This window comes from Amblyomma maculatum, chromosome 4 (assembly GCF_055883805.1).
Source record: "Amblyomma maculatum isolate TAMU_Amacu chromosome 4, ASM5588380v1, whole genome shotgun sequence".
NCBI lineage: Eukaryota > Metazoa > Arthropoda > Arachnida > Ixodida > Ixodidae > Amblyomma > Amblyomma maculatum.
The window spans coordinates 96,826,378-96,840,890 of record NC_139347.1 but is presented as its reverse complement, the minus strand read 5'-3'; the positions used below and the strand labels follow the sequence as shown (position 1 = coordinate 96,840,890).

Genomic DNA, 14,513 nt, shown 5'->3' with positions numbered 1-14,513 from the left:
TTTTTTTATTTGAACAAAATAAACCAGTAGCAAGAAACCTGTTCCAATACATGATCGTGACAGTGACAAAAGGAAAGGGGAAAGATCCTCTGTAGTCAGGAAGGGTGTCCTAGACGATTTCTCGGCTGTCTTCATTTTTAGTTTTTGCATTCAAAAGTCGCTTGAGTGAGCGAGTCATCTGTGCTTCGACAATGTAATGAGGTTCGCGAATTGGAAGGCCACGGCTTCTTCTTGGGTCCACGAGTTCTGGCAGCAAACAGTGCATATAAAATTTTTTGAGACGTGGCAACATCTCGTCCTCCCAAAACGATTCATGCCTGGAAATCACCTCAATACTCATGCCATTTTTGGTCCAGATTACAAACAAGCACTTCTGACGGCGAGCAATATTGAGCTGGCCTTGTACTTGGTACCAATAATTGCTGTTAGTCTTCAGCTGCAATCTTCCGTCCTTGTTTTCGACACAGCAGGTTATTGTTTTGGCGCGAACTCCTTCTAGTGGAGTAATGTCCCTCGCTGAGTACGGACACTTGACTTCGACGAGGATGTCCTCCCCAATGAGTCCGTCAGGGGAAGCGCCAAGAAGGGGGTTTTCCTGGTCAAAAAACAGGCCGCACTCTTTTACCACAACGTTGCATTCCTTCTCGAATTGCTTTAGTGCTAAGCACTCGTGGTCCTTTCCGTACCTTATGGCTTCAGATGTGATTTCTTTGTACAGGATATCGCCAACTGTCCGCCCACATCCCGTCGTTGCTTTCATTTTACACACAGCGCCAAACAGTGATGCTGTCAATCTCTTTCGCCTTTCCTGCTTCCATAGAGTGGATCCACTTTGCTTTGACGTTGCTCGCTGCAGGTCTTAAATGTTGTTTGCCGAGAGCGAAAGCAATTTCAGGAAGTTGTCCGAAGCAGTTGCAAAAGCATCGGGCTCCATGTCTGGTAGGCCGTAGTCAGCATCGGCACCAAGATGTAGCTCTTTATCTCTGCTCTGGCAGCGTGGCGTGGTTGACAGCTTCTTTTTCGGTAGCTTTCGCCTTGAATTCCTCTTGGGAACTGATGCCTTCACAAATGATGCTGTACATCTTCCAAGCTGCCCTCCGGAAATCCTGCGCGCTATTTTTTCGTGGTATGTTCCTCGGCAGTTCACCGATAAAGACGCAGCAAGACACCTTGTCTTGTACGATCCTTTCGTGGAATAATTAATCCGCTTTCCGCCTGCAAATTTTGCCACAACGGAGTTATAATGATCGGCAGCATTATTGTCGACGTCCATTATCAGGCTCGCAGCGTTTGCAACCACTCTGCTCATGGACACACAAAATTCTTCAAATATGCCTTTTTGAAGTATTTCAGGAAATAATTTTCTTCTCCCGCTTTGCCCCCGGAACAGAAGTAACCAGCGCAGTTGGCGTGGTCTCCAAACACATGATTTGGGCCGTTCTTTATATCCTTAACAAGGCGCTCTACTTTTCAGAAAACGATGCATCTTCAGAGCCTCTAACACAGCTGCTTGGAGAACAGAGTTTTTTACCTTCAGGGGAAGCTTTTCCAGCCGTTTCTTCTGTGCAATCTCTCTTATCTTTGAGGCATAGTTGCGAAGTATGTGGTTCCTGCACTCAATTTTTTCAACCCGCTGGTTTCCATATGGTGCTGCTGCTATGATAGAGCGGTAAGTGCTCGAATCACCATCAGCAATAAGTTTTGTATACTTGATGCCATGCAGTTCAACGCTTTTCTTGAAGCCTTCAACCACAATAGCTTGCTCCATGCTGGTTGAGCTTCCGTGCCAGTTCTTGTGGCACTGATGCTGTTTCGGGGTGGCACCTTGTGGAGTACGAGCACACATTGCGCACACATTGTTTTTCACGCCAAGGTACAGGACTTTTCCAGTTCTGTGACCAACGATAGCAGCCTGAAAGAGTAACACCAATATTAGTCACAAAGCTGCCCTGCTGATTGCAGTGCTTATTGCTAGAACAGATAGGTATTTCAGCTTATCATGCAAGTTGCGACTCGTTACTTTTTAATGACCTTTTTCGATCCCAGTGGTACCTATCCCTGTTGTCATAGATGTTCAACATTCTTTTTTTCTTAATTGTAATGTGATTATTTGTAAAAAAAAACGGAAAGTAATATAATCATTCAGGTCCGTGTGTTTGCACGTATACACACGTATACTCAAGCACACTTAACATCGCTGGCAGCACTTTTGTATTCACAATTCTAACCATCGCACACTTGCCCTCTTCGTTGACGCTAGACGATGCAAGCGAAACCAGTTTTAGTGCTAGGTTATAGAGGTGTGGGCAGCGATCAAGACAATGGGGCAGTGGAAAAAGGTCAAGCATCTTTTTGCACTAAGTCTAAAACATTTCCATGTATAAAATGGGGCGCTTTTCGTTATTATCGTAATTCAATAAATTTGTGCACTCACCATTCCTGACGAAGCGTCATATTTGTTCTTGTAGGATCTTTTTGACCACGCTCCATCTGCGATGACTGCTATCGTGGGTATACCATCACTGTCAATGTCTCCACATTCTCTTGCCAGCCTTGCCTCTTCCGCGCCCGCTTTTTTCATTTCCTCCCAGGCGGCTTGAATGATAATTTGTCCAACGTCGTCTTCTATTTTTGTGTAAGTGTCCAATGACATTCCTGGGATGTTCATGGACGCCAGCAGTTCGTCGAGGTTTGAGAAACCGCAGCCGATTGACACTATTCCACACACTGCTGCCGTGTTTATGTCGCCTCAGCCGCTGGAAGCTTGCGCGTCAGGTGCCGGGTCGGTGTGGATGACATCCTTTCTTCGGCACATCCTGCATACAAGAATCAGCTTACTTCGAAGACCTTGCTTTCTTTCAGACACACAGTCCATATCCGCCAAAGTGCAGTTGAAGGGAACGTGGACGGCGGTCTTTTGCAAGCTGGTCAACAGGTGCTGAAGGTTAACAATGCGTCGCCCTTGTATACCAGCATTCGCACTGACGTCCTCTTCCGCAGTGGGTGCGGAACCTCCATTAGCAACATCTTCGTCGGACGACCCTGTTGCGCTCATTACTGAAGATGACCGGGTATTTCCTGACACCCCTACATCTTTGATGAAAGCTTCAATGTCTGCCGGCCTGGGGCTGTGCTTGATAGCTTCTGGTGACGAAGGCTCTTCAGCAGGGTGGGAAAGGTAGCTGCCACAGCGAGAATAGTGCGTTTTGCTCGTAGGTGGGTCATTATCCAGAGCTTGCCTATTTCTGGTGTTCGCAATCAGTGCACCAGCCCGCTTACGCTTCCCGTACCTAAAAATAATTTGCTGGCGTTTTCTGCTGCCTCGTTGCCTTCTGGTATTCCAGTCACTTGATACTAAATAATTGTTCACTAGACTGAAATCACAAGTCGGGCGCAGCGTTGCGCGAAAAACTGTCATAAGATTACGATCAAGGATTGAACGAAGCACACATGTCTTGTTGGTACGAAGGAGCGGAAGATATATGTGTTCGGCGACATGAACGCTGGCAGGCAACTAGGCAAAGTAAACGGTCATACACTCGCGGACACCTCTCTGTGGCTATGTAACCGAGGCAATGCTGGAAAGGGAAGCAGACAAGATTTTGTGCACTAGGAGTTCCTTTCTTTCCTTTTATCTGGGGGCTGAATACTAGGGTCCCCAACACAATGGATTGTTTTCCAGTAACCAAAGGCTAATATGGGGGAAGGTTCCCTTCACGCGTTTTCAACTCTGTCAAAAGATGATTCACACCTTTCTCTCTCCCTAGTCGAAACCAGCCCTGCTTAGTACTGCCTGCAAAGAATCCTCACCCTACCACTGTAAAGAGTAGTAAACCGGTTTCTTTTACGAGTTAACCTCCCTGCCTTTCCTCCTCATCTTCCTTCGCACAAAAGATGGGAGGGGGCATAGGCGACCCAAACTGGAAAACGCTACAATGGTGCGCTACTGGAGAAAAGGACCATTCTCTGGCCCCCACTCCGGTCCCCCAGGTTTGGCCGCATATCAACTGAAAGTTCTCGGCTCTACTTTTTGTACGCGGAAGAAGTAACACTTTCGTGTCACGGTGTAATTTACACACCTGGACGGGGAATAGAACTTTCCTCCCTTTTGTGGTGCTTAAGTGCTGCCATCTATCGACAAAAAAAGTTCAAATCTGAGTTGCCTTGCAGCTGGTGAGCCCTCTTAGTGTGAATGGGGAGGTGGAAAAGCAGTGCGGGGTCGGTAGAGCTGAAGTAACCCACTCCCCACGCGAACGACAAAAACCCGTAATCTTCCCTTGCCTCTCTGTAGCGTTCATTGTAGTGCCACAGAAAGATATCCATGAGTACAGCTGCAGCTGCACTTTTTTGGCTTCAAATGCTAGCATCGCGCTGTTGATTACGTGGCTTATAATATAATGGCTATTATATTAATATCAGCTGTGCACCCATCGTTACCATATGTTGACTACTCATCGAATCGACATTGTATTCGAGTTTTCTTTTTTCTGAGTAGCCCGCTTTCCCTTAACGGTCAAACATCATTCAGCTGCTGCTTAGATGGGTGGTTCTGCTCGAACAACGAAGGTATAGAACCTAGATTCAAGCGCCTTATGAACATGCTATTAGTTACTACAAAAGGTTCTCTATGTGCAGTCTTCGTAACTTTCTGGGAGGAAGTGTTCCGAAATGTACCTGTCGCGAACGGTTCTGTTCAGCAGGAAACTGGTAATCGACACCGCCTATTGTCGCCGTTGAACGATGGTAAACCCCAAAGAAAAACAAGTTACCGTGACCCATTGCTTTGGCGAGTACATCCCATCAGGCTGATATCGCGAAACTAAATCGGCGTGAGATACAGCTGAGATACCGCAAAACCACTTGCAAATTCCCGACCAACCCATGACGTCACCATCGCAATGATGACTGTATAAATCATTTGATTATGGTTATGGCTCGCGTCAAGGGGCTTTTGAAAAAATTACATGGGTGCACTTCAGTCTTTACGTGCGGAAATGTGAGACCATCGCAAGTTCTATCATGTCTCTTTGTGAATTTGCGCGACACTACGGTCATGGACCTCGCCCATGATGGCGTATGTGTGTGGAGCACTAACCTAGGTTAAATTGAGTTTCGCAGAATGCAACTTAATGATGATGGAGGATGTTCACTGCACTGCGCGGGAATATTTCAGTTCTAAATTTAATCATCACGATGGCGTTTGGTGCACAGCCCGAAAATGTGTTGCACTTTTGCACGAGGCATGACCGGCTGCGGCAATAGTATGGTGATGTAGTTCTTGTTCCAAGGAAGCTGGTTTGTTATAAAGCTCTGGTACGGATTTGAAACCCAGTCGCGTCAATATTATATCTACTGGAATTCTCTAACAACATGCTCTTTTCACCGCTCCTGTCCACGTCACTAATGAGACCAGAAATACTTTCCCATAAAAATTCGGATTAAAAAAAACTAGACCACGTCCCAGTGTCAAATTTCATCTAGGAGATCGTAGAACCTGGAAGAATATATAGTTAATTTTTATCTACGAACGTAAACAAAATCGTCAGAGTTGCTCGCTACTTGTGTTGGATTCCAACTCGTCCCCAACCTATATATCAGTGATTCTCCTTTTTTATGTCAGAACATATAGCCAACAGCAGCAGCATGCTTAATTTTACGCACAAGCGCATGAGGCAGCCACCATTTATGTTGGGTCTGTCACCTGTGCATTAACCGAGCTTGGCTGGCGGGTGAAGGTCTAGCGATAGGAACTCTTGCCATCTCCCATGACGTCAAAATAAACGCTTGTTTCCATCTTCATTCGAACAAGGCTGTTAGAGAAAACGTAGCTTACTCCACCTATACTTCCACGAGAACCAGTGAAAACTGTATCGCTCCGGCATTCAGGCTTCCTACAGAAGATTATGTCAGTGCACGATAAAGAACCCCAGGTGGTCGAAATTTCCGGAGTCCTCCACTACGGCGTCTCTCATAGCATAAGCTTCTTTGGGGTGTAAAACAACATAAACCAAACCAAACCAGTCATTTTCAAATAAGTAACATTTCGTGAAGTTGCGTTGCCAAATGAGTTTTGATTTTTGTACCTTCCCTACTACCTCGCATGAAACGTGCTGCGGTCACAATGGACTCGTTTCTCTGAATTATTCGAGTCTGTTATAACGAGCAGCGCCTGCTATATTTTTAGAATATATGAGTACATAGGACAATAGTGATGAAAAACAGGCGCTCCGCACAAACGTGCTTCCAAATTAATCGCTTCGTTTGCAAGCTTTTCCTTTGTCTCTACGCGAGACAAGGCGTATCCATGACCCTACAAGTGGCTTGCTCGAGGTATGAACAGTCGTGGGCAGAACATAGGCCGCTCTTCAAAGCTCAAGCTCTTCTGTCGCTTTATGTGACAGGAATATACATGCACACTCATCGCATATCAGTAGGCAATGCGTCAAAGCAATCCGATCATAGAAGTGGGTCCATATTTTTCTCTGCAACTGTCCTATGGAGGCGGATGATGGAAGTGCATAGGTCGCCCAACGCAGTGACCTCTGGACGTCTAGTACATACCAGCGCTTTCTTGGCAGTTGGACATCGATGTGTCTATAGCAACTGTAGTGACTCTAGTGTTCAGGGCAATTCACCATTATGAGGAATCTTTCAAACAAGTCAGAGATTATTCAATGCCATCCTCCTGACCGCAACCGTGTGACAGTAAAATCTGCGCAAGGGCTGTGTGGAAACGCTGAGGTGGAAAGAGTACGAAATAATTACTCTCTTAATCTCCAGGGACCAAGCTTTACAGCGCTTTAGTTCTCTGATAGTATTCCGCCACGCTCAACCTGATGACTTGCGCAGGGCGACGGCGACGCTCCGGTCTACGGCGGAGGGGCGGATGGCGGCGTTCCGGAGGACTTCGACCTGTTGCAAGAGGAGCAAGATGAAGTGGTCGCCATGCTCATCGAAGTGGACAAGCGCCACGAGAAACACCTTGCCTTCGAGCGGGTGCTTCAAAAAGGACAGGCCTCTCACCGCAGGAATAAGTGGCGTGCTCCGCCGTCGCAGCTGCAGCTGCAGAGGGAACGCTTCATGAACGCTGCCGGATCTTCGGACTCCGTGGACGTGTGCGTGGACGCCTCGCTCTGGCGTTCACTCTCTGACAGCAACATCTATGACACCGTCCGCAGCGAGCGCAGTTATCGCCCTTCGTCCACGAAGATTCAAATTCGAGCATGGCCAGGCTGCTGCAACTCCGAGCGAGCTGCTGCTGACGTCGACAAAAATGGCGCCACCGTCCGAGTGGCAGACTCGCCGCCCCCGCCGCGCTCGGAGACTCCGAGCCCCACCATCGTCACCGTCGCGACATCAAGTGCGTGCTCGAGTAATGACTGCACCGAAGCAGCCCAGAAAACAGCTGAGGAAAGAGCGGAGAAAGCACCTGAAAAAATACCGGTGAAAACACATGAAAAAGCACCGGTGAAAGCACAAGAGAAGGCTACGAGTGCCAAGAAAACAAAGGACGAAGACGCCAGCCAAGTCGACCACGTCCCCGCTGAACCAAAAGGGGGAAAGGAGGAAGTTCGCAACAAAGAAAAAGCAAGCTCATCTTCCCAAAGTTTCCGTCCTCCTCAGTCATCGTGGCATCCGGTAAAGGAGAGCACTAGCGTTACTTCAACCACGAGATGCAGACATCAACAGCTACAGCAGCCCGATGACGCGCTGGCTGTCCAGCAACGAAAAGGTCACGACGTCAAGCGGCCCCCGCGCCCGCGGCGTGAATACCACAGCACCCGTCGTTACGAGCCTGACCACGCCACACAGCCTTTGATGGGTAAAGCACCTGGAGCAGCCCGGCAGCTCAAGACGGACAGTCCGCTTGCTCAAAAAGATCACTGCAAAGAACCTGCTGGGGACAATCGACGAGTCAGTCCTTCGGACAGCATCTGCGCAAGGGGTCAGCAACAACCTACCAGAGGTGGAAACCATTCGTCTAATCGTAACAGAAATCGCTCTAACCGCCACTCCAATGGCCACAACCAGTGGAATAAGGACAGGACGAGACCTGACATGCCGGACGGTGGACACCGCGGGGGTGGTGCTGCCGCAAATCACAGTCCGGCCCCTTACTGCTGCCAAAAAATGTCCGGAGCTTCCAGACTGAAAAATCCAGCCGACGCGCACACACCGACGCCACCGCTGCCTCCACCACCATCTCGTGGACGTCACTACGGCAGCAAGCAGAATACAGGATGCGGACCAACGCAGGCTCGAAGACAGTTTTCTAACACCGGATCGGGAACTCAGCCGGGCACCCCTACTGCCGCAGCGTCCGCGACCCCCAGGGCGGCAAGCGCCTGCAACAACACCAACAGGCCTCCGAACCAGAGGAGCAAGATCCCGGCCACAGGCGATACTCCGTGCCCTTCGCGGAGGTCTCGCCGACAGCAACAGCACAAACAGCGGCCAGATTACAACCAGCCACACAACAACAGGGCTAATGCTCCGGCCGCGGAAACTTCTCAGCGGCCCGGCTCCCGCAACGGTCTGCCTTCTGCTGCACGTGGTGCTGGAGCGAATGGTTCGTCCGAAGACGGCGGCCTGGCGGATGATTCATCGCGTAGGCGCTCCATGTCACTCAAGGGACTCATGGAGAAAACCGACCTACACAACCTGACCATCTCTCGCCGGCGGCCGTCTCAGTGAGAGACCCATGCTGGCACACGCCAAGGCCGTCCGACTGCCGGACTGGAGCCATTCGTTTCGTCTGCTCCGGCTGGCAACCAGTCTATGGAATGCCGCTTCCTCGCGTTGGCAGTTCAGATCTTTGACACGTGATTTTAACTTCAGCGCGCACTTTTCAGCGCGCACTTTTTCATTTTTCACAGGCAGTCCCGGTTGACAAGAAAAAAAAAAGACAGAAAAGGTATTTTACTGCAAACGGAGCACAAGGTTGACATGGCGACGATGAAATCGAAGGCCCCGACGGTCCGAGCGCATCGGGTTTGCTGACTGAGCTTGACAGATAGCTTTCCTGTACATAACTTCGCTTTTTCATGAACCTGCTCTGCCAACATTCTGTATAACGGTGGCTTTAATAAAACATTTTCTTTCAAAATTAACCGTGGTAGTAGTTTCCATTTATGAAACTGCAGGTAACAAATGGTGAAAGTTAGGACAGTAAGGACACTATATGTGACAACTGCACCGATCATAGGCGCTGAACATGACATGTGCATGTGAATGTAGTTCATTGTTTTGGCAGGTCCCTGTTCAGCTGTGTTGTTGTTGTGGCTGTAGGAAGAAGGAATAGAAAATACATGAGCCTGCTACTGGCTCTGTAGCTGAGCCACCTCCGCTGCCTCGTGAAGAGAGAAGAAAGAAAAAGAACAGGGAGAGAAAGACGCGCGCCGCAACAGCCGTCCACCACCTGAGCGGGGACGGGTGCAATGACGGCCTACAACAGACAAACATTCGGTGGCAGGCTAGCCCCCGCCGCAAGCTGCGTTGACGGGCCAGGAACAGCCACCCTTCACCACCTCCCCCCTGTGAACACTGCTGAAATCGTGACCTAGATTCCTTCAACGTCACGTATTTTTTTTTTTTTTGCTTTTCATTTTTTTTATCCGCCCTACCACGGTGGCGCAGTGGTTAGGGCACTCGATTGCTGTGCGATGTTAGTGCACGTTAAAAAACTCCATTTCGTCCGGAGGCCTCCACTACGCTTTAGTCGCTTTGGGACATTAAAACCACGGCGTTTAAACTTCACAAACAAGCCAACCTTTCATCCAGAAACATTGGCGTCGTATAAAACCGCCTGCCGTAGTCAGTTGAATCAATAAAAGTGAATTGAAATTGAATTAAATGTATAAGCCAGCTACTATCTGCGGCAGGGTGCCAGTGGCAAAGAGAATTAGTCATCTTTGGCTGGTGTCTGGTAATTAAGTTAATCGTCGAGCAGTGATTGGTCTCTTGGGTGTGCGACGTCATGAGAATACGTCATACTGGAGAGATTTTGGGTGAAAATGGCGATTATCTCTCACATTATAGCATGCCGTCCTATACACCTTACGCAAAAACAGCCTCCTTGCATAGGGATTTCGCATACCGCAGTATATAGCAGCACGCGATTACCACTGCGCAAGCCTACATTTATCGTCGTCTAGGGTGCCCAAATATTGATCTGTACATTGATGTGCACAAAAAGAAGCTAAGGGTAACCAGGGAAACAAACTGAGGATGCCGGCTTCGTAGTTTTTCTTTATTACTCTACAGCATTACTTTGTTCAGCGCACTATGTACGGAATGCGTGTGCAGAATATATTCGCAGTGGCTGTATACTTAGATCTCAATTAACTACCGTTAATTAACTGGGAATAAGCTGAACTTTGCATCATTAGGTCAATATAACTCGATAGGTTATCCCGAGTACAATCATCATTAATCAGTTTAGATTGTATTGAACTTCTGTGACAACATCAAGTCATAAATTTTTGGTAAAGATTGTCAAGTATAGCTCGTTTAATTTCAGGTCTTAAGTTGTTAAGCAACATAATTATTTGCGATTAAATTTGAATTTTACTCAATATAATCGTCCTATCTCGTTGGATCGTTTGTATGGACTGCGACTGCACTGCACTGATTGCAGATCCTTGTTAATAACCAGTAATTAGTCAAAAATTATTAAGAATTTAGCTTTAGGTACAACGTAAAGTTATCCAAAATTCAAAATCAAACTATATCACACAAAAACCACGAAAAACGAATAAATCCGAGCTTCAACTGAGCTAACACTACTTACTCGGTTTAAAAGAACACTCAGCGAATCAGTAGAGCTCAATGCTACGCTTTAGCAAGCCCGTAAGGATACCTATAGACCCTTGGTAGTATTTTGTTCTCGCTGGGATCACTGGGCGACGCCCGCGGGGAGCTGCTTTCAGATGTTGAGTTTTCTAAAGGTAATAATTGAACCGCAGCAGTTAGATCGTAGAAAAGGACCCAAAGTGAGCCGTTTGCGCATCTTGTATTTGCCAAGGCGCACTCCTGTTCCCTAGAAATTACGGCGCACTTCGCCAGTCAGCTCGCAGTTTCTCACGCGTGACTAGTTTGCGTCTGACGCTCGGCTTCATGTACTCGTTTTTATCCTTTACGTTCGATTTGCTTTTACTGAAGTTTTCTGAATTCTTTCGTTTGCTGAATGTCCCAGGCGAACGGATCCGCAGCGAACCTTCAGTTGACTGCAGGGCCAATATAGTTAAGCACACGAGGCCGCGTAAATCGGTCATTTACCGCGCTTCTTCGGCTATTCGGTCTTCGCGTATTTTTCAAAGATTAATCTTCCAAGCATAATTGCCCAAGCGACTGTGTGCACCCACAGTGCAGCATCGGCAGTCATGTTTTGACCGTCACACTGCCGAGCACGTGCTATCGTGTGACCAGCAATTAAACTTACTAGCCATTTCATTAATGCGACCAAGCTACACCAGGGCTATGAAGCACACAGTAATGGAGGCCTACAGTTTAATTTTGAGCGCTTGGAGGTTTTTAACATGCACCGAAATCTGGACCCACTGGCGTTTTAGTTATTCACTTGCATCAGAAAAAAAAAAAAAAAACAGCCGCTGCAATTGGGATCGAATATACGTCCTTTGGCTCAGCAGCACAAGGTCTTTGGGCAGCCCTAAACACTTTAAAAATCAGCAAATTTTATGAATTGTACTCGTAATCGAATGTGTGATCATATTACGTCGTCCATGAAATGCAAATGCGCGTAACTTAATAACGGCCTGGGGGGCGAGTTGGTGCATGATGGAATTGAACGGCGGCGCAACACGGAAACGGGCACAGACAAGAAGGGGACACCACATTCAATTCCATCATGCGCGTAACTTAACCTCAACCTCAACAACATGGTCGTCAACGCAGAATGAGAACGAACAGAGCCCAGCAATAGAATAGTGTCAGTCTGACATTAAAAAAATATATATTCTTAGCCAGTACAGTCTTCGTCTTCAACATCGGTAGGCAGAGATGTATAACAACGTAGTGAAATTTTTCGCCTTTGCATGAAGTCTAATTACAGGTCGTAAGCGACCACCCGACATAGGCATGAAGCCTAGCTTTAATTGAGCCGTCCGAAAAAGCCTGCATGGGTAGTGTCTGACTCGGCATTCAAGATGCCAGGAAGACGGTCAGTTCCCATCCTATCCGCCTACCGCAAGTGAGCAACAAGATGGGCAGCTCTTGCCAACTTCTGACAGCATGTGATATCATTACCTCACACAACCCATCAATTAATCAGTGCCTATTACCACCTACTAGAGCCATATGTGCGTAATTTTTAGCTCAGAATGCCGACGCCGCTTTTTATGCAGAAAGAAAATGGCCGAAGACTGCGTACAATGCGAAATTCTAGTGAAGCTCTCCGGATGCTCTAATTATGCAATATGACGGTAAAGAAATTTGATAGACGTGTTTCTATGGATGCACAGTGAGAGCTTACTCTACATTGTCTCCCATAAGCATTCTTCAAGTGGCACTCAATCCTTCCCCAGTTCTCGATTGTTTACCTCCATTCCGACGATCTCGCATCGAGCGGCGCGTGGGCAACGTGGGCGCGTGCAAATATATTTCACTGTGAATATTTTGCGCAGTCCTTAAGTTTGATACGACCGGGCTAATGGCTCCCAAGCTCCCTTTTACGATTTACGTCCCCGTTCTTGCACCTTGCTGGTCGCTAAATCATTGCTCTCTTCATCTGTGCCATTATTACATTACACGTCATCTCTAACGTACTGTACATGGCACAGAGTCGTAAGCCGCCACATTATATGAAAGGCCACCCTACTTTAACCTGCCTCGTCGCGGTGGCTCAGTGGTTACGGCACTCGACTGCTGCACCCGAGGATGCGGGATCGAATCCCGGCCGTGGTGGCCGCTTTTCGATGGAGGCGAAAAGCAAGGCGTCCAGGCGCTGCGCGATGCCAGTGGGCGTTAAAGAACCTAAGGTAGTCGAAATTTCCGGAGTCCTCCACTACGGCGTCCCTCATAGCCTGAGTCGTTTTGGGACATTAAAGCACATAAACCATACCAAACCTACTTTAACCAAGCCATCCGACCCGACCCTCCCTGCCTGGCCTATAGAGGTTGCACTCACGAGGATACAATGGTCCTATGTTCAATTTCCATCTCAATTTTCCATCTGACAATGTAATAGTTGACTGTCGGACATTCGGTAAGAAATATATGCCATGTCATGCCTGCAATCATCTTACCTGCCACCTCCCACTTGTGAGAAGCACCCTCGTGAATTTTCGCTTACATCGCCCACACGGTGGCGCCTTTCTTCCTCCTCCGTTTTACACTTTCCACTTCCACCTCCCTTTTCCGCCGCTAACCACCTCACTCTTCAGATGACCTTGCAGCACTGTTCACTGCATGTCGTAACATGCAATGCTTGAGCATGGACACCCGGGGGTCCTATCCGGGGTACACTAATGCTTCACCTTGAAGTGCCGAAGGAGACAGTGTTGATGTGTCTCTCAGGACCTCAACGCTGCCGTTCAGCAAACAGTCCGAGACATCTGTATTCCCGATGACGCATCGGTTGGCAGCACGGAAAGCTGCAGAGCAGCTTGTGTATGAATACGCATCAGCCATTTGGGATCTTTTTGCTACTAAAATCTATGACTAGACAGATTCTTATATTCCGTTACGGTAAATATCTTCCCACTCAAAAGCTCCGTGGTATACATCATACTTAAAACGGCTCTCAAATAGGAAAAAGCACTTCTAACGAGTTACCAAAAGGTCCGGCAGTAAAGAAAACGGAAAGCGTATTGCGAGGCTAACAGTGGTGACGTACCTGCACTTAAAAACTCGAGGCAAAATTTTCTTCATAATACGCTTCCTAACATTCTTTCCACGTACCCTAAAAAGTTTTGCCGGGTGGTTAACCCAACCGATATCAGCACCATTTCTTCATTAGACGCTAACGGCCTTTCCATCGCTGATGAGGTACGCCCAACAGTTTTGAATTCCGCGTTCTGCAGTAATTTCGTTCAGTGTAACTACAACACATTTTCCGCAAACTAAAACTATAACTATCTAACTATGGATCCAATAATCATCGGACCTCGAGGTATTTACTCTCTTAAAACATGTTCTAGCTCAGGCAGTGACTTAATTCAAAAATTCTAAATGGTGCTAAAATGCATCGTTCATTATTACTGTAAGATATTTCAACTGTCCCTCCAAACTGGTGCTCTACCTTCTGACTGGACGGTCGGGAGGATGGTCGCCATCTATAAATCAGGTAACGAGAATTCACCACTCAATTACCGCCCCATCTCCTTAAGAACAATTTCATGTAAAGTATTAGAACACATATTGCATTCAGGCATTGAGAAACTCCTGGATGTCAATTCATTTTTTTTTTTTTTTTCTAAAACACAACACTACTTCCGTAAGCGGCTGTCCTGCGAAACTCAGTTCGTCTCATTCGCACATAAACTTCGTGCCATCCT

The 14,513-nt window shown here is 47.5% G+C and overlaps 1 protein-coding gene and 1 pseudogene across 1 annotated transcript in view; one reads left to right on the top strand and one right to left on the bottom strand.

Moving 5' to 3' along the window:
* The window catches only part of LOC146191730 (uncharacterized), a 35,048-nt gene extending 26,312 nt beyond the window's left edge, over positions 1–8,736 (top strand). The window contains exon 2 of the mRNA XM_084600368.1: positions 6,850–8,736. Within this exon, the coding sequence (XP_084456494.1) occupies positions 6,850–8,694 (1,845 nt within the window). The 3' untranslated portion in view covers positions 8,695–8,736. The remainder of the gene's footprint in view (positions 1–6,849) is intronic.
* Positions 110–1,309, bottom strand: LOC146191731 (uncharacterized; annotated as a pseudogene).
* Positions 8,737–14,513: the final 5,777 nt, after the last annotated feature.